This window comes from Metarhizium acridum, assembly GCF_019434415.1.
Source record: "Metarhizium acridum strain ARSEF 324 chromosome Unknown scaffold_13, whole genome shotgun sequence".
In the NCBI taxonomy this organism is placed as follows: Eukaryota; Fungi; Ascomycota; class Sordariomycetes; order Hypocreales; family Clavicipitaceae; genus Metarhizium; species Metarhizium acridum.
The window spans coordinates 365,770-389,089 of NW_027094016.1; the positions used below are offsets into that span (position 1 = coordinate 365,770).

At 52.4% G+C, this 23,320-nt stretch overlaps 6 protein-coding genes across 7 annotated transcripts; 4 read left to right on the forward strand and 2 right to left on the reverse strand.

Annotated features, from left to right (window-relative positions):
- Positions 1–440: 440 nt before the first annotated feature.
- On the reverse strand, positions 441–4,064 carry PSD2_1 (phosphatidylserine decarboxylase; the record flags this gene model as incomplete). Its single annotated transcript, XM_066117346.1, has 5 exons — positions 441–671; positions 743–1,494; positions 1,582–3,721; positions 3,822–3,866; positions 3,975–4,064. The coding sequence occupies 5 exons, from the start codon at positions 4,062–4,064 to the stop codon at positions 441–443; spliced, it is 3,258 nt and encodes a 1,085-aa protein (XP_065977130.1).
- A 2,780-nt stretch (positions 4,065–6,844) lies between these two features.
- Positions 6,845–9,631, forward strand: PCT1_1 (choline-phosphate cytidylyltransferase). Of its 2 annotated transcripts, XM_007815875.2 has the most exons (4): positions 6,934–7,760; positions 7,867–8,217; positions 8,285–8,627; positions 8,692–8,957. In XM_007815875.2, the coding sequence occupies exons 1-4, from the start codon at positions 7,297–7,299 to the stop codon at positions 8,821–8,823; spliced, it is 1,290 nt and encodes a 429-aa protein (XP_007814066.2). In that variant the 5' UTR covers positions 6,934–7,296; the 3' UTR covers positions 8,824–8,957. The 2 variants fall into 2 exon arrangements, with proteins under 2 accessions (XP_065977131.1, XP_007814066.2); XM_066117347.1 differs by having other exon boundaries at positions 6,845–7,760; positions 8,285–9,631.
- A 2,214-nt stretch (positions 9,632–11,845) lies between these two features.
- J3458_002738 (uncharacterized protein) lies at positions 11,846–12,133 on the forward strand (the record flags this gene model as incomplete). Its single annotated transcript, XM_066117348.1, has 1 exon — positions 11,846–12,133. The coding sequence occupies one exon, from the start codon at positions 11,846–11,848 to the stop codon at positions 12,131–12,133; it is 288 nt and encodes a 95-aa protein (XP_065977132.1).
- A 359-nt stretch (positions 12,134–12,492) lies between these two features.
- J3458_002739 (uncharacterized protein) lies at positions 12,493–18,282 on the forward strand (the record flags this gene model as incomplete). Its single annotated transcript, XM_066117349.1, has 7 exons — positions 12,493–14,330; positions 14,391–15,986; positions 16,049–16,074; positions 16,155–16,260; positions 16,386–17,453; positions 17,545–17,667; positions 17,728–18,282. Exons 2-7 carry the CDS (start codon positions 15,483–15,485, stop codon positions 18,280–18,282), a joined length of 2,382 nt encoding a protein of 793 aa, XP_065977133.1. The 5' UTR covers positions 12,493–14,330; positions 14,391–15,482.
- Positions 18,283–18,472: 190 nt separating this feature from the next.
- On the forward strand, positions 18,473–18,799 carry J3458_002740 (uncharacterized protein; the record flags this gene model as incomplete). Its single annotated transcript, XM_066117350.1, has 1 exon — positions 18,473–18,799. The coding sequence occupies one exon, from the start codon at positions 18,473–18,475 to the stop codon at positions 18,797–18,799; it is 327 nt and encodes a 108-aa protein (XP_065977134.1).
- Positions 18,800–19,435: 636 nt separating this feature from the next.
- Positions 19,436–22,981, reverse strand: J3458_002741 (uncharacterized protein). Its single transcript, XM_007815877.2, has 5 exons — positions 22,657–22,981; positions 22,313–22,591; positions 20,977–21,017; positions 20,753–20,916; positions 19,436–20,682 (listed from the first exon to the last, which is right to left on the reverse strand). The coding sequence occupies exons 1-5, from the start codon at positions 22,698–22,700 to the stop codon at positions 19,660–19,662; spliced, it is 1,551 nt and encodes a 516-aa protein (XP_007814068.1). The 5' UTR covers positions 22,701–22,981; the 3' UTR covers positions 19,436–19,659.
- Positions 22,982–23,320: the final 339 nt, after the last annotated feature.

A 23,320-nucleotide genomic window follows, 5' to 3' on the forward strand; every position in this document is an offset into this window, starting at 1 on the left:
TCTGCAGCACGTCGTTGCATGCCGAATGGACAGCCGCGTGGTCTTATTTTGCCCACGTCTTGCCTACGTCTGCTCCAAATAACCGCGCTTGTCAAAGTTGTCCGTGAAACAGATCAAGGGACATGCCGTGTGAGCCTGCTGCCGAGGACTGGACTCGACACCGGCTTTCATCATGCACGCTTACGCCTGGTTACCGTATTCATCCATTGCAAACGGTGTCAGAATTGCCACTGTTCAACATGCTCTACATTAAACGTCGACCGCTGACCCCCCCTCCCCCTGCTTCGTACCCGTTTGATCGCTACGTATAGCCCGACCGAAATAATTCGCAACGTCCATTGCAGAGCGTCACATAAACACGTCAAGGTGTTTGCTACTACTCCGCCCGCACCCCTCCCCAAAAATCTCGTCCATGTTGAAGAATATACCTCACCGTTCGCCTACATGGCCGACGCCGCCATTGTGTTCATGGTCGGCACAGAAGATGGTTTACGCTTGGGGACATCGTCGTCGCCACTATCGCTGGGGGACTGCTCCATGGCAAAGTTGCCCTGGATGCGGCGCTTGGCCTCCTTCTTCTCTGCCTCGGTGATTTCATCCTCACTCTTGCGCATGTCTGGTGTATACTGGGGTACATCTGGTGAGTGGCCAATCGACATGCCCGCCCGGATCTGTCGTCCCGTCCCGTGTCAGTCTCCAAACAGTCCACTTTCGACCCAAGAGTAGCACGGGGCAAACTTACCAAAGTCTCTAGCGCTGTGCTCGAGTTGTCTGCCAAGTCATCGTCAAACACCATCCTGCCAGGCTCGAACAGTAGCAACACGGTGCTCCCGCCAAATTTGAAATACCCAAGCTCCTCGGCCCTCTTTACCTCATCACCGGCGTTTCGCGTAATGACTGTGCTGCCGACCATCATTGCGCCCACGCAAATCACCATGACTCTGCCGTGAGCCACGCTGTCAATCGGCACAATGACGCGCACGTTTTCGCCGTAGACATCGAGCGCCGACCGGATGGCCATCGGGTTCACTGTGTAGTATTCACCAGAAATGGGGATTGGCTTGCCCAAGATGCCATCAACGGGAATGTGGAATCGATGGTAGTCCTGTGGTGCTAACCGGAAGATGCCCAAGGCGCCATTCTCATAGCGAGCGGCGTCATTTGGATAAGCATCCCCTAGCAGCCTCTTGACGCTGAATTCTCTCCCCTTGACCCAGATCTTGGTCGCCTGCGTCATCTGGTTGAAGACCACGCTTCGGCAATCAGCTGGCGACACAATGATGCCAGGGTTGTTGGGAGCCGAGCAGGGTCGCGCGTTGGGCTTCAGTGCTCGGTAGAAGAATTCATTAAAGTTCTTAAACTCTTCGATCGGCAAGAGAACTTCTGACATGTCCAGGCCGTGAAACTCAATGAATTTTTCGATTTCCTCCCTGGACGCAGGGTCATCAAACTTTCGTCCCTGCTTTATGCTCAGGTTTTTCAACAGTTTTCGGACTATGAGATGTCAGTTTCCAACAACATTCTGCGTCTAGGTTTTTTTCTTTTTTAAAAAAAAAAACTTTTCAACTAGCCAGTACTTACTTCGTTTGTTCTCCATATCACGCGACTTCAGACCCTTGTACAGCAGTCGGATACCCAGTCTGACGTAGACACTCATCTTCTCTTCATTGATCTGGCCAGTCATGCGATCTTGCACCAGGATGTTGGCCGAGTTGGCCCCGAGCTTGTAACCTCCATAAGAGATCTTGGTAATGACCTTGGAGTACCATTTGCGCTGTGCCTGGCTGGCCGTCACAAAGCCACCCATCAACACCGTGTTTACCTGTCTCCAGTCCTGGCTCGCGCAAGTAGCAATATGGGTAATGATGTCTGTATCACTACGCTTGTTGAGTCGCGGTTGGTGACAGATGGGACATTCGCGAATTTCTACGACATGTTCCTCGTCTCTGTCGCCAAACTCGTCGCTCTCCTCTCCTCCGGAGCCCCTGGGGTCAATGGGGGTCTCTGGCTCAACGACGATCTGGGGAGTGGAAGTACCCGACACGTTGGCAGAGCTTAGATCCCCAGTGATGTCTGGCTTGTTATGAATTCCAAGTTGCTTCAAGTCCGGAACCAGGCTCTTGACCTTGTCTGCAACTGTCGCAGGCTTGCTCTTGGCCTCGAGCTGGTCCTCCAGGCAAATCACTGCCTCGTCCATGGTCAGGTCCCACGTCTCTTCATTGTCAGCAGCTTTGTGGGGGAATCGCTGGAAAAAACTGTCGATTGTGGACTCCTTCAGAGTTGATCCCAGGGTGTCCAGCATGGTAGTAAGTTCAACGCGGCTTATCTCACCACTTTCGTCAGTGTCGTACTGGCGAAGCATGGCCCGCCAGAATTGCTGGCGCAGAGCTGGGTACGGCATGTACTTGGCTTTGAGGTAAATCTGAGGGCTGTGTTTGCTCTCCCATTTATCCAAATTCTTCATCTTCAGAGGGACCACATATTCATGGAAATCCGCATCCTCAGCTTCAGCAACAGTGTCTGACGGCTCAGTTGGGTTAGCAAGTGCATCAGGGACTGGCGAGAGGGTGTTGGCGGATGGCGTCTGACTTGTTTCAGCACTGGTGCTTTGCGACAAAGTGTTGGTGCTGGGTGGGCTTTTCGACAGCTGCGGACGCATCAATTTGCCCAAGCTTTGTGTGGATGATGACCGGGACATGCCCAGCTTCTTGAAGCGGGATCTAGTTGCTGAGGGCGTGTGTCCATCCGGCTCCCGTAGTTCGTAGAGTCCAGTTTCTGGGTTGGCCTGTGGTGCCCTCTCGATCAGCTGCGGTACCGGCAGGTTACAAGACGCAATAAAGTCGTTTCCAGAATACTTGTCGTGGTCGATAACAGTGAAGGAAAAGGAATAAGTCTGCTCGTGACCCTGCACATGGAAGATCATTTTTTCATTGTAGACCGGGTTTAAGTTGTGCCTGACGCGGCGTGTACGGTATGTCTTCTTGCCTAGGGACGCTACTACAAACGGGTCCATGTCAAAGCTTGTTCGCGTGAGGTTAGACTCGGGGGGCAGGTCGGTAATTTTGACAATCTCGAGGAAGATGATGCCTACAACATCCGAACCACCATTGTTAAAGGCGTAAGGATTGTCTCTTCTTCGCTTCCTCAGGCCCCTGATCCTAAGTCTACGGCGCCTCTTTTCGGCCGTCTCCGGTTTGGATGGGTCATCACCTTCTTCATCATCGAATTCGGTGAGGTCATCCTCATCCTCATCGTCGCCGGGTTCTTCCTGGCCAGGCATAGACGTCGCGCCTTGGTTTGCTTCAGGGGTCAAGTGTGGTTTGGGCGACGGCATAGATGCAGAAATGGAGCGAACAAGGGCGGAAAACTTGTCCAAAATCTCTCGGGAGGAGGCACCCAGGTTGGTCGGATCAAAGAGGGTAAATTGCAGCTGGACCTCGCCAGAGACAACGCCAGTCTTCTTTCCAGGTCTTTTACTCTTTAAGGGAAACCAGCGTGGTTCGATTTCGGTTCGTTCGTTTTGGAAAAGCTCCTCGAGAGCTATGTCAAACTCGCCCATGTAATCCTTGCCAAAACGGTCCTTGTCCCAGCAGATGACATCGAGGAGGAGGTTTTGAGGTGAATTGACTGGAAGTTCTTCGATTACATTCCACTCGGGGTTGAGGGTTTTCGAGACTGAATGGGTGACAACTCTACTATCACCGGAGGTGATGACAAGATACTGCGCCGCTTTGTTAGCCTCTTGTCTGGTGACACGTACTTGACTCCGCTACAGCATATGTGAGCGCATCACAGCGGAAGCATTCACAGGTAAGACGTACCGGGTCGGAAGTGCCTCCACGATCTTTTGCGGCCAGGTTTCTAGCCTAGACAGCAACATTAGCAAATAGAAAACCGTACAGTTAGGGACAGGAACTTGTCGGCGTAAAGCAGAAGGAAAGCAAATAGAAAAAAAGAACAGAGAGCGTGCGCACCTTCATAATGACCAGCTTCAAGGCCAGACCGCTGGCTGCCTCCCCTCCTGGCCCCCCCGCATTGTCAGTCTTGTCTGTCTTGGACCGCATTGTACCGGTCGACTGGCTGGTGACAGAGTTAATACTCGAGGACGAAAGTAATCGGGTGGGCTTTATTCTCATGACGAGAAAAGCGAGCCAGAGGAGACTTGGTCCGCAAAGAGCAAGACGCAAGATGACCAGAAGCTCGCCACGAAGGGGAGAAGCTCAACAGGTCAAGAGGCCCTTTAAGCTCGGGGCAGGTTGCAGATCCCTGGGGGGGTTGTTGCTGTTGTTGCTGTGACTTGGGACGCCACTTATCCAGCTTGCACTGTGCCTTTGTTGACTTCGTGCACTGTATGCCACGCTGTCTCGCCGCGTTTGGCCAAAGCGGGAGGTTCGGCACCAGACAAGAGCCGTTTCCATGTTGGAATACGCAAGACTTGAATATTACTAGTTGATGGTCCATCTGCAGCTGGGACGCCTGGAGCATGGGGAATATGCTGGAGAATCGGGTTCAACACCGTCATGGCGCCAAAACGGCATGCGCAGCCGCCGCCGACTGCATATTAAGTTTTGGCCTCTCTACGGAAGACCTGTGTCATCCGCTGCCTCTCTGTAGGTACCTGCGACGAAAAGATACCAGCTGGGATGCAAAGAATCGTCGTGTCGCATCCAGGACGTCGGGTTGAATCATCAGATCCCACGCTCCAACAGTCAGTCCCCCGCCGTGACGTGCTAACGACGACGGGTGCAGAAGCGCTATTTGTCGGCGGCCGGCAAAACTGGGAGGTGGTGACGTACATACATATCTGCGTACGGAGTACATCAGTGCATAAAGTGGATGTAACCTGCGCGACGTAGGGTAAGGCTGAAGACATGCGGCCTGCGTCATTGCAATATTCCAAAAGTTCTTTGCTGTCTATTAATTTTATTTTATTTTGTTTTATTTGATTCATTCGAGCAGTGCTGTTCTGATGCCTGCGTGGACGTGCCGCGGCTCTACAGGCATTTATGCGTTGCATTTGGCCGTGCATTGAGACATTTGGCATGGTGATAGGTCGTCATAAACCACGCACAAGCCGCCCGTGCTTTTACACAACACATGAGAGTATCATTGCCCCAACCTTTGCATACCGAAGCACAAGAATGGGTACCTACCTAGGAAGGTGGCAGGGTGGGGAGTCTTGTGCAGTTGGCAATGACTAAAAAACAAAATAAAAAATAAAATAAAATACTTGACCATTCAGAGAGAAGAATCGGGGAGTCTGTTGTCATTTTATCGTGGCACAGCGATGGCTGAGTTCCTCCTGAAGTGAGGGAATATGCTGCGAAGCATTTTCCGTCACAGCCGCGGGCCAAGAATCCAAGACATTGACAGCCACAGTGTTGGACACAACTCATCACACCGTCTGTCATGGCAGGGCGCCGGAGTTGGACGCCTGCTCGCAGATGAAAGGCCGTGACAGACAACAATCTGGCCGAGGTACAATGAAGGGGTCTGCTTTCCACTCTATACGGACAAAGTAAGGAGTACGGGAGTGGTTAGTTCAGATGCGAACAGATTACAGCATCTTTTTGCTCGTCAAGGGCTGAGACGCACCGGAAGGATATGTGATGGGGCGGACCGATGTGACTGATGCTGTTCAACCATTCCAGCAGCCACGAACAAGTCTCATCAAATCCAGGAGATCCCCTTGACCCTGATGCCGCATGAGATGGTGGAACGTGTCAAAAACTGCTTTTGTACTCCGTGTGTACAGTCCCGGCTGGGTACGGTTCGTTCCATGTCTGTACCAAAAGCAGGTTCACGATTACTCTGTATGTCAGCAGGGAACCTGACTGCGTGGGAGCTCCGTAGGGAGGCAGGCATGAATCTGACACTGGCATCTGCTGGCCGTCATGTTAACTGGTGTGTCATCAGTGGCCACGGTTCATGAAACCGCTCACCCCAACATTCGGAGGCTGATACGAACGAGGCTGCAGTATGGCGGAGTTCAACTCTCGAGTGCCGGGGTAGCTGTGGTTCCCAAAATACCTGGCTCCCCCCCTTTTGTAGCTGTGTAATATGAATTAGCCTGCAGTCACTTTACTCCGTACGGAATTCCAGCATATGAGAGATCGATTCGTGATGCCGGGTATGAGTAGTTGGCGTTGATGGCATCGGAAATCACATATAGCTGCTGTAATCTACAGCAATTGGCAAATCCGGTGCGTTGGGCGAAACCACGTCGAGTTTCCAATGGCTGTTCCGAGAGCACAGCGCACCCCTGCAACTCCCATTGGACTGAATGCGGCTAGAACACGCTGTAATACATCTCGATGGCGCTTGAAAGACGCGCGACGCGATAAATTTGGACCAGACCTTTCTCGTGTTGGGCCTCCGCGTCCCAGGGGGAACGGGGCGTCACACATCACGTGATGCCAGGTTGAATGGAGAAAGGGGAAATCAAGGCGAATCAAGACGGTTCTGCAGGGGGGCGAATCCATTGATAAAAAAGGAAAGCTCATGACGGCTTTGGTCGAGAGCAATTGGTGGCAGAACGGAAAAAAAGGAGTCAGCAATTCCAAGTAAATTCCCCATGTGCCCTTGTGCTCCGGGAGTTTTATTGCAGGGATTCCAGAATCGTGCTGGCTTTGAGGGAGTCGGGTGATGTTTGTTGGCTGACAAGTTAATGAAAGCCCATTTCTCTCCACCTTTTTGACAGGCTTCGCGCCGGTTCGCGGGACTCGAGGCCTCGATTAGCTCATTATTTTGGATCTCTGGATGCCTCTAGATGCAGCCGGGGGCGTCTTCGTGTCAACTGGTGGGCTTTTGGCATGGGACAGGATGGCCTGGGCTCCCTGGTCGCGCGCCACAGTCAGTGTGCTTCCCGCTATTCCCTGTCACAAGCTCTCTCGTCCCGCTCTTCAATCTTGTAACCTTTCGTTCAAGTATTGCCTGCATTCTGCTTCTCTGCTCCTCCGCGTACCGCACAAGCTCCTGACGGGCCCCCGTCTTCTCACCTACTTGGCTCGACTAGCTCCCGTCTGGCCTCTTTACTGCCCTCATCTTTCGCGTGCTAGCAATCTTTGGATCCTGACAAGCTCCTTCGTCGCGCTATCCGCACCACAACTGCCAACCTGGCCCTTTCCACCACCCGATGTCACAACGTCTGCCGTTTCTACCACATCCGCCTCGTGCCCGGCATCTATAGTTTGAGCTGAGTATTTGCTTTCTTCGAATGACGCTGCTCTGGTCACGCGAACACTTGCCGTAAACGAACGACGCCAGATTGCCACACAAACCGACACCGTGCTTACAATGTCGTCACCATCCGCCTCCTCACAAGGAAGCAAGCGCAAGAGGAACGCCGCCTCCCTCCCCAACGGTGCTCCCGACAGCGTGTTGCAGCCTTCATCCCGAGATGCTTCTGCCGAAGAAGGCGATACTACTGCGCCTGAATCCGGTCGACATCATCGCAACGGCACCACAGGTCCGAATCCTAAGAGACTGCGTAGCAACTCGGGCCGCTCTGCCGGTGTCGCTGCTGAAAATGTGATCGATCCTGGCGAGCCCAGCGATACCACAGAGGCCAGCATCGATATTGCCAAGAGAGTTGGTCGCAGGGCACGCAAGCCTTCTGTCAATGGCAACGACGAGACCATGGCGCCGCCGCCAGTTGGAAAGCTGATCCATCCTGCCGGTGGGTTCAAGACCAACCCTCCTCCCGTCGGCCGATCTGTCCGAGTCTACGCCGATGGTGTTTTTGACTTGTTCCACCTTGGGTAAGTTGTTTGTTCCCTGCAAATCTTGACTTTGAATGCGCAGCCGTACAGTTTTTGCGGCCGCGTGGCTGTCAATGGAACAAATATGCTAACGAGAGCTTGGCAGGCACATGCGACAGCTTGAGCAGGCCAAAAAGGCCTTCCCCAACACCACTCTCGTTGTCGGTGTTACCGGTGACGATGAGACGCACAAGCGCAAGGGCTTGACCGTCATGTCGGCCAAGGAGCGAGCCGAATCTGTGCGACACTGCAAGTGGGTGGACGAGGTCATTGAGGACTGTCCATGGATTGTTACCGCCGAGTTTCTCCAGGCCAACCACCTCGACTATGTTGCGCATGACGATCTTCCATATGGCGCTGATGAAGGCGATGATATTTACCAGCCGATCAAGGCAGCCGGCATGTTCCTTGTCACCCAGCGAACCGAAGGAGTGAGCACAACCGGTATTATCACTAGGTGAGCCTCGTACTTGCGTTCCTTGAGCAGAGCAGCCCCAAAAGGTGTACTGACTCGATTATTGAAGAATCGTCCGTGACTACGAAAAGTACATTAGTCGACAGTTCAAGCGTGGCACCTCACGACAAGAGCTCAACGTCAGTTGGCTCAAGAAGAATGAGCTAGATATCAAGCGTCACGTCCAAGATCTTCGCGATAACATCATTACAAACTGGACAAGCACAGGCCAGGAGCTCAGCCGAGAACTCAAGCAGTTCTGGCCGTCTAGCCGACCCCACAGCCCTGCTCGCTTCAACTCAGCCAACAGCGATGGTCTTCGATCTCCCACTACCCCTGGATCTAACGCTAACAACTCCAAGGAGTTTGTTACTGGCTACGCGCTTGGTCTTGTCGGTGGAGTCCGCTCCTGGGTAGGTTCTCCTCGTCTTGAAACATGGTTGCGATCAAACAAACATGATGCTCACATTTGCACAGATGACCAAGAACAGACGAACGGTCGCCAGCCGTCCCGTCTCCGACGACGACGAGTCTGAGGAGTCTGATGAAGCTGCCAAGTCTCCCGTGTCCACAAAGGCTCCTCCTCTGCCTACTCCAGCCCAGGCATAAACTTGACCAATCTCGTATACTGCATTCCTTTTTTAAGAATTCTTTCCCTTGCGGCAGAAGACGAACAAAAGTCATTCGTTGATTACATTCGCAGCACTTATTTCCCCTTATTCTCTGATCAAGGTCTTTTTTGTACGACTGGAGACGAGCATTTAACTACACTTAATTACGGTGAAAGGTGCAGAGTATGGATTTGGACAACATTTGCAAGGATCCTCTAGAGTCCTTCTTTTCTTTCTTTTTTTAGAAGAAGAAACATCGGCAACACGGCGCTTTGCGGCTGTTTTTGTTTTTCAACTATACTTGACATCTTCATATATTCGTTGGGGTGGTTCGCATCACCATTATAGCGCCTCTTCAGGCCCCCCCTCCCTTTTTCTGGGTTTGTATTGGTGCAGTTTGAGTTGTTATGCGATGACGGCTGTTGAGAATATATTGACTGTGACGAATTTGGTTCCTGTGTGTTGTGACATGTGTGTGCCTAAGCGACGTCTAGTTCCGTAGTCTGTCTGGTGACGTTGAGGCGAGTATTTTGAAATAGAGCTCTGTTGGTAAAGTGCCATTATGAGTATATATGCTGTCGAGGAATTGCGAAGTAGCTTACGGCGGATCATTGTGCGACTGACGGGATCCATGCCCCGAAGCGGTCCCGGATAGATGTGATGGTTGTTTTGGAGGCTGTTTCGAGAAGGGTGGGTGAGCTACTGGGTTGATATTCATGTTAGCGGACGGCTTTGGGAGGAACGGGGTCACGATGTAGGATGATGGTGAGCATTTGGGATACTTATTGCCGTGATGCTGGTGAAGGGCCGAATGCCATTTTGCAGGCCGAATTAACTGCTGAATTGCGTTTCTTCAACATTTGCAGAGAGGCTATTTGGTACCATGACTACATTGGGAGACATGTAGTTCTCTCCCGCGGCAGCAAACGCAAACACGTCCCATTCGATTACGCATGTTGAGGCCCGTACAGTAGATTCATTGTTCTATTTGGCATAATGTTCGACTTTGTCTCAAGCTGGGCCTCGGCCGTCCCAAAACAATTTGGAATCGGTTTCTCAGGCACCTACACGTCTCGTGCCTTGTTCTTGCTGGCTGCTCGTTTCATGAAGCTACTGGAAGTACAGACAAGATGCCCCTTTTCATTTGCCCGTCCTTGATTTCCGGACTGCCTGGTGTCAGAATGCCTGGTCGAATGCCGAAGACGCGCACAGCCTCGCTGCAAGAATCTTGGAGTAGTTTTCACCTTCTCAGTCCTAGTCTTGTAGGTATGCGGGAAACTTGCCGTCCAACACCACAAAGCCACGGATCAGCGGCACAATTCGTCACGCAAGTTGCTTGCTACAGGACTCCCAGACGGGGAGCCTCGTAGATAGCATCTATTCAATCTAGCCTAGAATGCGGCCTCGATGCAATTCATGTTCCTGTAATTTCACGGCCTCCGTTGGGAGTTTGCGCTCCTTTTATACGAGACCGAGCGTGGTCTGGAAACCAGTAGAGCTCATCACCTGCACTGGCGTGAAACAACCGCGTCTCGGTCTGGAGGGAGAGACAACATGTAGAATCTTGTCGCCTTTGCTGTGGCCGAGTGGTGATTGAGTTTCATGTTTTGCGAGGCTGTATTTTGGCCACGCAGTGCCGTTCGCGCCACGGCGGGATCTGGCCCCCAAGGGACACAAGCCACGGACCGTTATGGCTGGATGGACGGTTCACGCCAGAGACAAGGGCCATGCTCGGCATCTTATTTTCTTTTCACTGTGGACAGTCGTACAGGTGTCTTGGACGGGCGATGGGGGAGGCCCGGGAGAGGGCCTGCTCCCGCAAATTAAACGCCGTTTGGGGGCTATCTGGGATGCTCGGGTGCCGATGACGAATGCACGGTTCGGGATGGTGGTGCCCAGGCTTGTCGGCGTGCCGGGTCGACTGTGCTTGACGATGGGAAGATTGTGCGCGGAAACACTTGGATGCGATGGTTGGATGGATGGTTTGCAAAATGTAGAATTCTCTCTTGATGCTGGCGCTTCGAGCTGGCCAGAGCCCAGCAGCCAATCGAAGGAGAACGTAATGAATACCAAGGTAGATAGGCCAAACTTGGGTTCGAGGCTGAGGTACAATATACCGTGGAATATGATGATAGACGAGGTCTTCCTCCGGGTCGCCTACCCTGTAGCCATCCCGCCTCTCTGCAGGAACAGCAATGCTGTCCTGCCAGCTCTTGGTTCTTCGTTCCCTGGTGTAACCGTGTAATTGTTCTGGAAACGGTGACAATGCGCCCGGAAGTATGTACGTACTCCGTACATATGCAACGATGTGCTTGCCCCTCAGCCCTCAGCCTCTCGGAGGCTATGCCTGGGAATAGATGGCACAGCTGAAACTCAGCTCGTCCGCTTAGGTGGTGTGGTGAATTGTGATGTTGGAGATCCCGGTCCAAGGTTGCCTTGGCAGCCCGTTATGGCCGGGTTTGTCGTATTATGGTGGTTGTTTTTCTTACTTCTTTTTCTTCTTCTTTTCTGCGCAAATGTCGAGTCCTTATCGCAACACTGCGTTATGTTGTAATTCCCGGCAGGCAGGCGGCGGACCAAGTCTTGGACCGGATTGATGCAGACTAAAAATAGACCACCGACAGAAGTGCATTCTGCCGCACTCACACGAGCCTGCGCATCGGGCTGATGAGTCTCACTCTCAGACATGCCCATGTCAAACATCATGCAGTTATACACACTCTCGTGTCAGCGTGACATGTCATGGCATTATGGCAGCATGGTGATGCACCCCTCGTTGGATCTCACACACAGTCTCATTGGCAATCCAGAGAGTCGGGAAGGAACGCCAAAGGCTCCCACTTGCCGTGATACGCGCGCAGAGGTCGACTGGACCTGGCTCTGGTCCCCCCTCATTGGTGTTGGTGCTTGGACTCCTTTCTCTCCAACAAGGGCAGAAATTAATGCCACTTGTTGCAGATGATGGCGCATCTTGCCCGCTGTTGGTTGTCGACTTTTTGCATCTTCTCGTGCTTTCCACCATGAATGCCTCCAAGCTGGCCGAAGGAGGCCGCAAGGACAATACATGCATCACTACAACACCCGAGTTGACCGTCCCCAGCCGGAGTCAGACCTGGGCTTCGAGCTCCAATCCGGCCTGGCTTGGATTGCTCACCCAATCTCCCCCCTTCGACTGCTTCGGTCATGATACTGGTGGAATAGGCGCCGCTCAACGTGGCAACCCTGACGACAGCCCTGATCTGGGTAGCGAGGTGTCAGTATTGCCCGAACTTCCCAGGTCCCCAGGGCTGATGCACCACCATCCCTGACACACAGGCGCGTTGGCACCCTGGCTGGCTCGATGGCCCCCATCGTTGCATGGCGTACCTGGCTTGCTTGTCTCGACTAGGTGCGTCCCGTCGTTCCGACCTCCTCTCGAACAAAGTTCAGTCATATGGGGAAAGATCCAGAGCTGACGGCTAAACCCTTGCCGGGTACTTCCTGAATTGTCCATTTGAAGCGACCACGCGCGATAGGTCATCTTGCAAACACAGATACTGGCCCACCATGTGCTCCAATAGAGCAGCTGAAACGAGTTGAATTCGACGGCCCGACACTTGTTCTTCAAGAGGCCACGCACTGGCAGCCCAGGTACTGGCAGACAAGCTTGCATTTATGTTTGTACGTACGCAACCGTACTAACACAGGGCCCAACAAGTATACGTGCATACTACTAGTACTCCGTCTTGTTCACACAACACGTACAACCAACAAGCGAGGATTCTCCGACGCCCTTGTTAATTCCATGACGCCAACTGGATAAAAGTATGTCCTCTGTGCCACCACACCCCTATCTCGAAAGTCAGCACCTCAGCTTCCTTCTGGCGTTGGCTAGTGACATGGCTTGCGGTATGGGTCAGCGGCCATGACATTCTCCAAGGCGGTGGTGCAAATGACATCCCCGTCATTCCCCGCTAGCCTAGGTGAGGGGCAAGACAAAAAGGATTCCGCGAGGCTCGGCCAACATTCAGCGAGAACCGGAGGGCGACGGAGCAACAGAGACTGACAGAGATGGAGCGTTGGAGCGTCTGGATGTGTGTGCGTGTACATATGTACTGTTGTTGTTCATCACAACGTGGGCGATCCTCATGTATGTTGATGGGTCAGCCAGTCTTAACCCTGGTCTCATTACGGAGCAGACGGTTACAAACTACGCAAAGCGACCGGCCAAGCCAATAGCTGCCCCGAACTTGGCTTGTTCCACGGGACCAACAATGGCAATAGTGCTAACACTAACTCGTTCCAACTGCATTTCTCGAAAGTCACTAACTAACACCGACAACACCGGCAGCATCCCACAATTCATGTTGAACCCGGTTTACAACATAATATCTTACCAACAAGGACACATCCCCGCGACGCAGACAGGCTCTTAAGGGAAGATAGGGCGGTCCCGTCGTCGTCTCTGCCAATGACGGGCCTCAGCAGCGCCGTCATCACACGCTTATTGGTGCGTAATCTCACCCTCACCAACCAAGTTGGTCGGACGAAAACACAGTTTCGTTCGTCTGATTCGACTGTCGATCTTCTGACTTGCATTTGCCAGGCTGATACTCCGTACACTACTCTCCATTAAGAAGGACCGGACAATCAACTTCTTTTCTTCCCGGATCTTGTTTTCCTGGAAGAGTAGAAGAGCGGCACCATGAGGGGGAGGGCCTTGTGCGAGAAAGCGAGCATGCGAGCGCCCGGCCAACTTCCCCATGATATACACGGAAGATTTACGCTGGCATGGGCAAGGGCTCTCCCAATTTTTTCGGTCTTGCCAATTCCTACTAGCTTTGATCCCGGCTTTTCCGCCCATGCCGTTGCGGCAGGGATCATGGAGATCATTTTGTAACCGGTATGGCCTGTCACATCTTGACGTCCTATCATCACTACTGCGTATTCCCATCTCAGGTCCAGAATCACGAGTTAGGGTTACAATTCCAACATCAGCATCAGCCGTTTATGTTTCCGAGAATGCCGTGCGCCCTTGGCCGCCGACACCCAGCTGCGTCCACCACCACCAACCTCACCTGCCCCTGTATTAGCCCTCAGCTTACATACATAATCTGAGGCGAGAGTCATCCGTATTGGATACCGCAAAAGATAGGGCACGGATCAACGGTTGTGCACCCATAATACACCCAAATACCTCTTCTCTGAGGTTCTGTTGGTTGAGTACACTGGGCTCCTTCCGCCACCGTCGCACCCATCCAAACACCAATCATTCAGCCCTTCCACCAACTCTTGTCCAGCCCCGCGTCCCGCTGATCCAAGCGGCTGCCAACCCTCACAGCCACCGACGCCATGCCTTGGATTCGACCCTCCATCCTGCTCATACTTGAGCTCCAGCAGGCTTTCAGCGCGCTGCTATGCTCCACTGAGCTTGGTCACACTTGACGCCATACCCGCCACGACCGCGGAACGCCACGCATGGTGCCCGCAGGCCCTGCACTTTGGTTGTTAGTCTCCAGTCTCTGTGTATGTACATACATTTCCAGAGCCTATGAAGGGTGCTGTGGCTAACCAGCTAGCTAGTAGTAGATATGAGCATTTTCCCGTAGGGTACAATAGAGTCGACCCGTGACGGCGGGGTGTGGGTGAATTATTTAGGCTAGTAGCTCTTGGTGACTCTGCAGAAGAGTTCCAATGATGTGTTGGTAACGCTCACACTGCAGGTTTTAACAAGTGCTGGCCAGCCAGAACTTACATCGTACCAACAACAACAACAAGGGCGACGAAGCATATGAGCGTGTGTGTATCGAGCCAGTTCCAACCACGAGCAGTTGGCTCGATCAGGACGAGGCTGGACTAGATCCTGGTCCCCTATTCCTTTTGCACCCCCTACCTTACCTGGCTCCATGAGTCGCAGGTAGCCCGTTTCCGCCGTGTTGGTTCACCTCCACTGAGGCTGCTCTTACATCTTACGCTGTCAGCCTCGACAAGGGTCACCCAAGAACTCGAGAGCGGCGGTCTGCTTTCGTTTCCCCAGTTGTCAGCAATCCATAGCCCGCTTTACACCATATTTGTCGCAGACCGCGATTTGTTCCCTTCTCAGACGGCGTGGGCCATGTACATTGTAATCGTTCCTGCGGGCCTCGCTCAGCTGCCAGGCTTGTTGGTCGCCATGGCGCTGGGATCATGGGTCATCTTCCGTCTCCTTCTTCGCAATGAGTTGCCCGGTCTCAACCTCTTTTTTAAATTCCGCCTGCTCACCTGTGATCAAGTAATCATTACCTTCTCGTCCTGAATATTTCGCCAGGACATCTTGTGTTTCATTGCAGATGGGTCCTGTGTGTCATCTCAACATCCCAGCTGTCTCATGAGGCTGAAGGCAAACCATCCCGAGTCTTGGTCTGCCATACACTTCTTCCTAAGCTGCATTCTTACCTCGTATATTGAACAATATTGTTACGTCAACCAGAGTTCGACTCTCACAGCCCCAAAGGTCACTTGCTCTGGATACTGGTCTCGGAAGATCTCTCCCAATATAGGAACCTGCCTGCTTACCTGAGGTTTCTTAACTTAGTAGCCGAGAAGGCTGTGTGAAGTGGTTGTTGATATTAGTATTCTCCGACGCAGGGCTTTCTCGGGCACTTGACACAGCTGCTTCCATCTTACTTACAACCAACAATGGCCAGTCTCAGAAATATCATGAACGTCGATGCCGATGACGATCATGCTAATTCTCATTCTTTAAAGAAGACCATGGACACCGGATCAAGATCATCACAACATCCAGCTGCTTCAATGGGCTCTGTTTCTTATGGTCAAGGCTCGGACTACTCCATGAACGCGTCCCCTTCTTGCAGCCAGAGATTAAGTCCTCCAAACCGCTCCTTGCACTCGTTGCCAGTTGATCAGCATCCGTCAGGTATGGCTTATGGTGGTTATGCGGGCAGTCGGAATCTTCACGATAGGCGCCAGAGCAACGCTAGCGCGGACTCGATGGATTCCCACTACGGTCAAGGACAAGTCTATGGGCATGGAACCTCTGGATCCTTCTCTACTACGCCCATGAGACCATTCGTGCCTCCACAAGATGTTCCCGTCAAATTGACCCCTATTACCGGAAGAGTGAGCAGAGCAAGGAAGGGAGTTCCAGTCCACACTTGCGATATCTGCCGCCCACCAAAGGTGCTGTTGCAACCTCTTGTCCCCGAATATGATTATTGGCTAACATATTCTGCTTTGTGCAGACTTTTACTCGAGCCGAGCACCTGAGGTTTGCTTCTTTCTCTTCTTCTTCCTCTTCTTGTACGATCATGAGATAAGACGATGTTTTGTGCTGACCAGACCACGTAGACGCCATCAGCTTAGCCATCAGCCTCCAGCTTTGCCCTGCACAGTCCCTGGATGTGATAAAGTGTTTCATCGGCGGGACCCTCCTCGAGCGCCATCAACAACGACAGTAAGCAGTCCCTTTGGATTCTCAAAAAGACGGTTTGATTAATCCCGATTCAGTGACCAGGATGATCGCGTGGGAAAGCCAAATAACGGCCAACCATCTAATCGTTCTTATTCCCAAGGAGGTAGCCGAAGACCACCCAGCTTCCTAGTTCTCCGCAAGGATCATTGATTCAAGTTCAACAGCCGTATGGTAGTACTTCACCGACTCCGTTGTCAACAGCGCCGACCACGACTCTGTCGATACACTCGTCTCCGTGGGCCTCACACTCGGCCAAGCCAACAACAGTTCCCGTACGACATAGCCCAGACGAAATCACTATAGGCGGGATCAAGAGCGACTATTTGGTGGAACCGGCGCCGAATATGCCAACAACAGCGGCAACTGCGTTTGCGGAACAACCTCGAATCATGCCTAGTCTGCCCACCGTTGACGGAAGCTCCTCGATTTGTGTTTCGACGATCCCTACTACGTCTATCACTTGGTCCGCCGGCCCACGTATTGCGACGCCTTTGTCGACAACTTCTGGCGCCTTCTCGACGCCCGCCGTACTCTCACAGGACAATCAACGGTCCTCCATCGCCGTTTCCAACAGTGCCTGGACCGCCCGCGTTGATCAACCAACATCCAGAGGCATGCCGCCATCCGTCATGGCCACGGGCGGGTATGTTGCGTACGGGTATAGCCCTTCTGTCCCGCAAACATATTCTTCCGTTTATGACGATGAGCCGACCGTTGGTATCCCCACATACGGAGAAACTCCAGGACTGTATGGACCCCATGTCCCAGCCTCCAGCATGCGTATGTCCCCTCAGCTAGTCGTTGGCCAGTCTTCAGAGACAATGGTCGCAGCTGCGGCACCATTGCCAGCAGATCGTATTGTCAATTCTATGCCGTGTCCTCCGGAGCCGATTTCAAGGCTCGGCTTGCTAGCTCAGGACTGGATGCCTGTGTCACTAAGCCGGGAAGCTCGGAGCGCGCTGCCAAGTTATATTGACATCTTTTGGGATAAGGTACATCCTTTTTACCCGATTATCCACAGATCAACTGTGGAAGATGGTGCAGGTGTCGTCCCAGAGCATATGGATGTTTTACGATGTGCCATGGCTGCACTCGCGACACAGTTTCTGGGTCACCGGGAACATCGTGTTAACGGCAGCCAACTTCACTCCTATGCTTGGCACAAATCGAAAGCTGTAGGTGTACCCCCTTTCCCCCTTTTGCTTTTGAGTCCGAAATTGGTCGCTCATGAAGCTAACCGGAGATGTGTGTGTTAAGTTTGCCCAGTCAACCACGTGGTCTCTACCCATCATGCAAACAGTATTGCTCTGCGAGTACTACGCCAGATTCCGAGGACGACACAAGGACGACTATCAACCCTCGTCGCGGTTCCTCACGCTATGTCAAATGGTAGGCGGGCATTGCAAAGTCACTTTCGTTGGGGCTGAGTGCTAATGTATACATTTATAGGTGTCTGGGTACTGCTCTGGGACTGTTCCGCAACCATCCGGTGGCAACACTGAGCGTTGGAACGCGTGGATATACATTGAGTCGTGCCGAAGACTGTTGGCTGCTTGCTTTCTTCTCAGTGTTCACGGCATGTGCTATCATGAGCAACCATATTCTACTGTGCTGGGCTTGGACAATCTGGCTGCATCAAAATTTCGCATTGCTTTGTCGGGCAGCACAACGAACCTCTGGGAGGCTAGAAATGCCGAGGCATGGGCTGCGATTGACATGTCAACCATCATGTTGACTACGATTGGGGATTTCATGGAGAATCCGGCCTTGTCAACTACGGAAACAACACCAGCATTCGATGTGTCACTTGTCATTGCCGCTCACGCCCTTCTGCTGCCAACCCGACAAAATCGTCAGGAAGTAGAGTTGGTCCAGGACGTATCCGCTTTCAACAGCAACGATCTGCTCATGTCGAAATTCTTCAATCGCCGCCCAGGCGCCAACACTTACCTCGCTTTACATTATACCCCCGTTGAACGTTCTGCTGGCAGTCTCGGGCGATAGCTGGGTTTTCAACAAGAAGATACCTGATGCAGGCCTGTTTGCTGAATACAAGCGAAAGTTGGGCCAGTGGCGAGACTCGGGCACTTCTGCAATTGCAACTGTATTCGCAGCCCGGGCCATTCGAGACTTCCTAGACCTTTCAGATAAGCTAGGGCAAAACTTGGCACAGGCCAGCACCTCGTCCTACGGCATGACGGCGTGCACAGAGATTTCCGACTACTGGGGGTTGTACGTCTGTACCCTCATCTGCTGGGCATTCGGACACGTTGGCAAACGGACGACGACGGACAAGCGGCTCCCCGCGCGAAGCAGAGCCATCAACTGGGTCCTCACGGTTGCGGAACTCGAACCCGGTCAACTCCAAGCCTTGCCGAAAGGGGAGGATTCACAAGCCATTATAGGCTTTGTCCGAGACATTCTAGAAAGGGACTGTCTCGGCGGGCGAAACATCCTATTCGCCGACTCAGTCGGGGTGCTGCGAAAGTTGGAAGAGGTGGACAACTGGAGCTGGTTCTAACCTTGTTGCAAAACGCGGCAGCGTCTGATGATTGACGACTAATTTTGTTGTTTTGTTTTCTTTTTTCAGGGGCGCAAAACAGGAAAAGGGAAGAAAGCATCAACATTGCTGCATGGATCCCTGGTAATGGAACATTGCATTTCGACATTCTCAACGATTTCATCACTTTGCATATTCTCTTTACTTTTTCTTTTTCTTTTTTGTCTCACTAGCAAGCACACGATTGGGCATTTTTGGCATGGGGCACATGTAACCTAGATTTATTAGACCGCGTACCTTGATCTCAGTCACCACCTTGGAAGTCTTGGGGGATTTTGGTGGCCGCCAGTACGGAGTATACCAGGTACAGCAATACAAGTTTGATACCAAGCTGGCTTATCCACCATGTGCAGTCCATGATTCTGCGGGGCTGATGTTTCGAAGACGAATGTGCAACATGCAAAACATTCTTTTTTACCATGCTGACGGGCTGGAAGTTGCACAGAGTTTCCTGGTTCGGGCTTGTCTTGTCTTTGGCGACCTCGGCAGCCTTGCTTCATGGCGATGCTGTAATGGCCCATGCATGTCAGGGATTCACCTCTACGACACTAGCACGGCGCAGAGTCTCTACAACCTAGCACACCGGCTACCGCGATGAAAGAGTATTGTTTTACGGAATTAACAAGCTCATTAACCTGATGGCGTCTCAAGTCTCCCTAAATAGTATAGTACATGGCCTCAATCTTTTTTTTGTTTTTGCACTTTTCTTTGCTTTGCCAGCGTCCAGTGTCCCCCCTCATCGCTGGTTCCCTTTCGTCATGACCCCCTCCAACACCTGTCCGCTGTTGTGATTATAAAACTCGGAACGCAACCATGGCCCCTCATCGAGCATAGGGGTGATATCCCCGGCCCCCACCACGACCGCCGCCGCGATAGTTTGCTCCTGGGCGACCTGCATTCTTGGGACCCGTGGGAGCATTCAATGGTGCGGCGCCGCCGTGTCCACCGTCTGATGAGCCGTGTCCGCCACGACGATATCCTCCGGCGTCAGGCTGCGGGACGTCGTCGTACATGCCTTCCCAGGAGGTTGGACCACCGCCGCCTCCTCCTCCTCCTCCACGGCCACCACCCATTCCGTAAGCACCGCCTCTACCGCCTCGCCTGCCGCCAGATGGGCCACTGGGCGGTGGTTGGCTGAACTGGCCGTAGCCGCCTTGGTCTGGTTGCGTTGGCGAGCCCGGTCCTTGTTGCGGCTGCTGCTGTTGGTTCTGTTGTTGCATCATTTGCTGTTGCATCTGCTGCTGCATCTGCTGCATCATTTGAGGGTTCATGTTGCCCATCATGTTCTGCGGGTTGTTTCCACCGCCTCGGCCCATCATCTGTTGCATCTGCTGCATCTGCATCATTTGTTGCCACATGGCTGGGTTCATGTTCATGCCACGGTTCATGGCCATTTGGCCGGTGAACATGGCAAAGTACTGCTGCATCCGTTGGAAATACTGTGCCATGACCTGTGGCGTGATGCCACTGTTGCCCATTTGCTGGCCCATGCCCTGCCCGCCAGATTGGTCGTCCTTCTTGAACTTGCTACGCTTGGCAGCCTCCTCCTCTTCACGAAGATTGCCTCGCGGCTGTGCCCGCTTGACTTCGACGGGTTTGCCATGAATCTCGAGAGGCACGTTGATACAAGCCTCGACGCCGGCCTCGCTTTCGAACGTCACGAAACCAAACCCTCTAGGACGCCCCGTATCCTTGTCCATCATGAGCGTGGCGTCGACAACTCGTCCGAATTGTGCAAAGTAGTCCCGGAACTCTTGATCTGTGGTCTCTTGGCTGACTCCTCCGACAAAGATTTTGCTCGTCTTTTCCTGCTCATCTCTTGGGATAGCTCTTTTGGGGTCAATCTGGGGCGGGTTCCATTAGGGGATATCCGTAATACACGGAGCATACGTGGACTAATGTAAAAAAACTTACAATCTTGCCGTCCAAAAAGTGCTCCTTGACCATGACAATATTCACAGTCTTGGCATCCTTGAACGTCAAAAAGCCAAATCCACGAGATCGTCCGGTGGTACTATCACGCATGACGGTACACTCAACAACTTCACCAAACTGTTCAAAGTACTCTCGGAGTGATTCTGGCAAGCCATGTTAGAAGTCTCTCGCCGCTACAAATGCTGCCAAAACACTGTACTCACGGTCCGTAGTCTCCCAATTCAGTCCACCAATAAACATTTTTCTAAGCACATAATCAGCCAACGGGTTATCTTATATGTACAAAAAGCATAGCACTATGCACATAAATAGTACGAGCGCAAAAGCAAAAAAGGGACGATAGACACCAGGGTCCACCAGAGCGGGCAGACAATGGTTCATGGCATGGTCGTTGGCCATTTTGGCCGCATAGAACAAAGTACAGGCAATCTCTGCATCGAGCTGGCGTGGTGAGCGGAGTATGGAGTGTAGTCGCATGCGAAAACCAGGATGCTGGAGCAGACTTCCGTACAGCAGAGATGTTGACTGAAAACTTCAAGTCCGCGTAGTGAATTGGCCTAGTCGGAGAAATCGCCAGCAAGAGTCGAGCGCAGGCCCATCATGGCAAAGCCAAGATAAGAATGACGCAGATATTCATAGCAATAAACCTCGATTGCCGGCAACGGGAGAGGCGAGGAGAGGTGGCAGTAAGGGCGGAGCCAGTGTCGCAGCAGAACGCACGACAAAAGCAGCCAACACAACGACAAGGCCACAGAATGCCAGCATGTAAAGCCCCAATGCTATATCCTTTCTGTCGATTCTGTCTTTTTTTTTTGGTTTCTGTCCTGCTTCTGTCTGCTTTCGAATTGTGCTATCGTCTGGCTTTCTCTGCTCTGAACTGCATAGTCTGGCTCATACTGACTGTCTCTTGCTAGTTATGCTCTAACCTTGAGCGCTAGTCGCTGTGAATCTAGCTGCTACAGCTTTCGAAGGTGTACGAAACTCGCATCAAGGAGTTCCAGATTCCCGTTGTTGATGGCTATAGAAGACAGGATGGTTGTCCTGAGATAGACTAGAGTCGGCTGCTTCTGCTTCGATCATCTCCATAGGAAGTGAAATACACTCCAGTGTCTTTGGTTTTTTTCTTTCCGCAACTTCGCAATACTCTTTTTCTCTGCCCTTTTGTAGACCATCATACGCCTTGTTGAACCGTGGTGTCCAACCCACAAGTCGTGACACTCGGCACTAGTCATACTTCCCAGACCAGAATGAAGCTTCCCAGACAAGGACGTTGAGAATATTTCTTGAGATATCTGCCAAACCAGCTAGTTTTCCCAGTGTCTATATTCCCATCCGAATGAAGCCGCCCGCTCAAGCCTGTGCGGAGAACCAGGTGTCCATCCAGCATGTACCAGCCCGACCAATTTTGCCAATGGCCTCCATCTGACCCTGACCACCAGCAGCCATGGATACGGACTATAGGGCCCAGGAGCAGGGGTATGTAGCGTGGTAGAATTTACAAAAAAGATTCACGTGCACATAAGGTGTATCGAAACTTACCCATCATCCTTGGCGCTTGCCTTGTGAACAGTTCCATACGGAGGTGTCGACGAGCCAGGATCCTGGTGAGGAGCAGCAACGGCATTACTAGAGCCGCCTCCAAGATTAAAGTCAACGTCGTCGTCATCTTCTTCTTCTCCGCCGTCATGATGCATGTGGTCATTGTCGTTTGCAGCATCACTCGGACCCGGGTGCGAGTTGTGCTGGTCGTTATCTGGCGGTTCCGCTACAGGTGCCGGGGCAGGAGGGGGCTTTGCTGCTGTGTCGTTATCATCGTAGCTGGAATCCAGGGTTAGTGAACAAAGCGCTTTCAGTGTGTGGCCTGTATTGTGGGTCGCCCATACAGATCAGCGAAGAGATCCTCTTCAAAATTCTCAGGTTCCGTCATGTTTGTGATGGTCAAAGGTCAAAGAAGAAGAGCTTGAAAACCGGGAGAGTCGAAGCACTTGCAAGACTTCTCCGGGTCACGCTGGAATGCGAAATGGAACAAATGATGGCAAGAGATTCAAATGATGGTGGTGATTGGCATCTGCAGATGGGTATTAAAATAGTGAGATGCTCATCGACTCGCTACGGATCACTGGGCGATGGCGCGTGGTACGTTTGGTTGATGATGGTCGATGCTGAACAAGGTTGAGAAAAAGTTGATTAAGTTGGGAGAGGAAAGTGGTGCCTAGGAACAGCGGGGGGGCTGCGGAGCTGCCAGGCTAGCTGACTAAGATGGTGCGTGCCGAATTGGGCTTGGTGGCTCCAGCCTGTTTGTCCGGCACTCAGACACTCGGTACGGAGAGGGCTGGACGTTGGGCAGCTTGGCAGCTCCGACTGCCTACAAGAGCGAGCAGCAGTCTAGCAGACTGCATGTGGGTTGAATGTGATTTGTCACATGTGAATCGTGGTTTGTCAAGCGATTTCTCTTCGCCTTTACCGTGTCATGAAGATTTGCGCAGGGACAGGCCCAAGTCGCGGGGTTCGTTTCAATTTGAAGCTGGCAGTTTGATCCGACAGGAG

Bases quoted from the DNA above. Each gene is read 5' to 3' on its own strand.
- PCT1_1 (XM_007815875.2), top strand. From the start codon at position 7,297: ATGTCGTCACCATCCGCCTCCTCACAAGGAAGCAAGCGCAAGAGGAAC. The intron at 7,761-7,866 runs GTAAGTTGTTTG...AGAGCTTGGCAG, and splicing joins TTTGACTTGTTCCACCTTGG to GCACATGCGACAGCTTGAGC. The intron at 8,218-8,284 runs GTGAGCCTCGTA...CGATTATTGAAG, and splicing joins ACAACCGGTATTATCACTAG to AATCGTCCGTGACTACGAAA.
- J3458_002741 (XM_007815877.2), bottom strand. From the start codon at position 22,700: ATGACGGAACCTGAGAATTTTGAAGAGGATCTCTTCGCTGATCT. The intron at 22,592-22,656 runs GTATGGGCGACC...CCTGGATTCCAG, and splicing joins GAGGATCTCTTCGCTGATCT to CTACGATGATAACGACACAG. The intron at 20,917-20,976 runs GTGAGTACAGTG...ATGGCTTGCCAG, and splicing joins GAATTGGGAGACTACGGACC to AATCACTCCGAGAGTACTTT.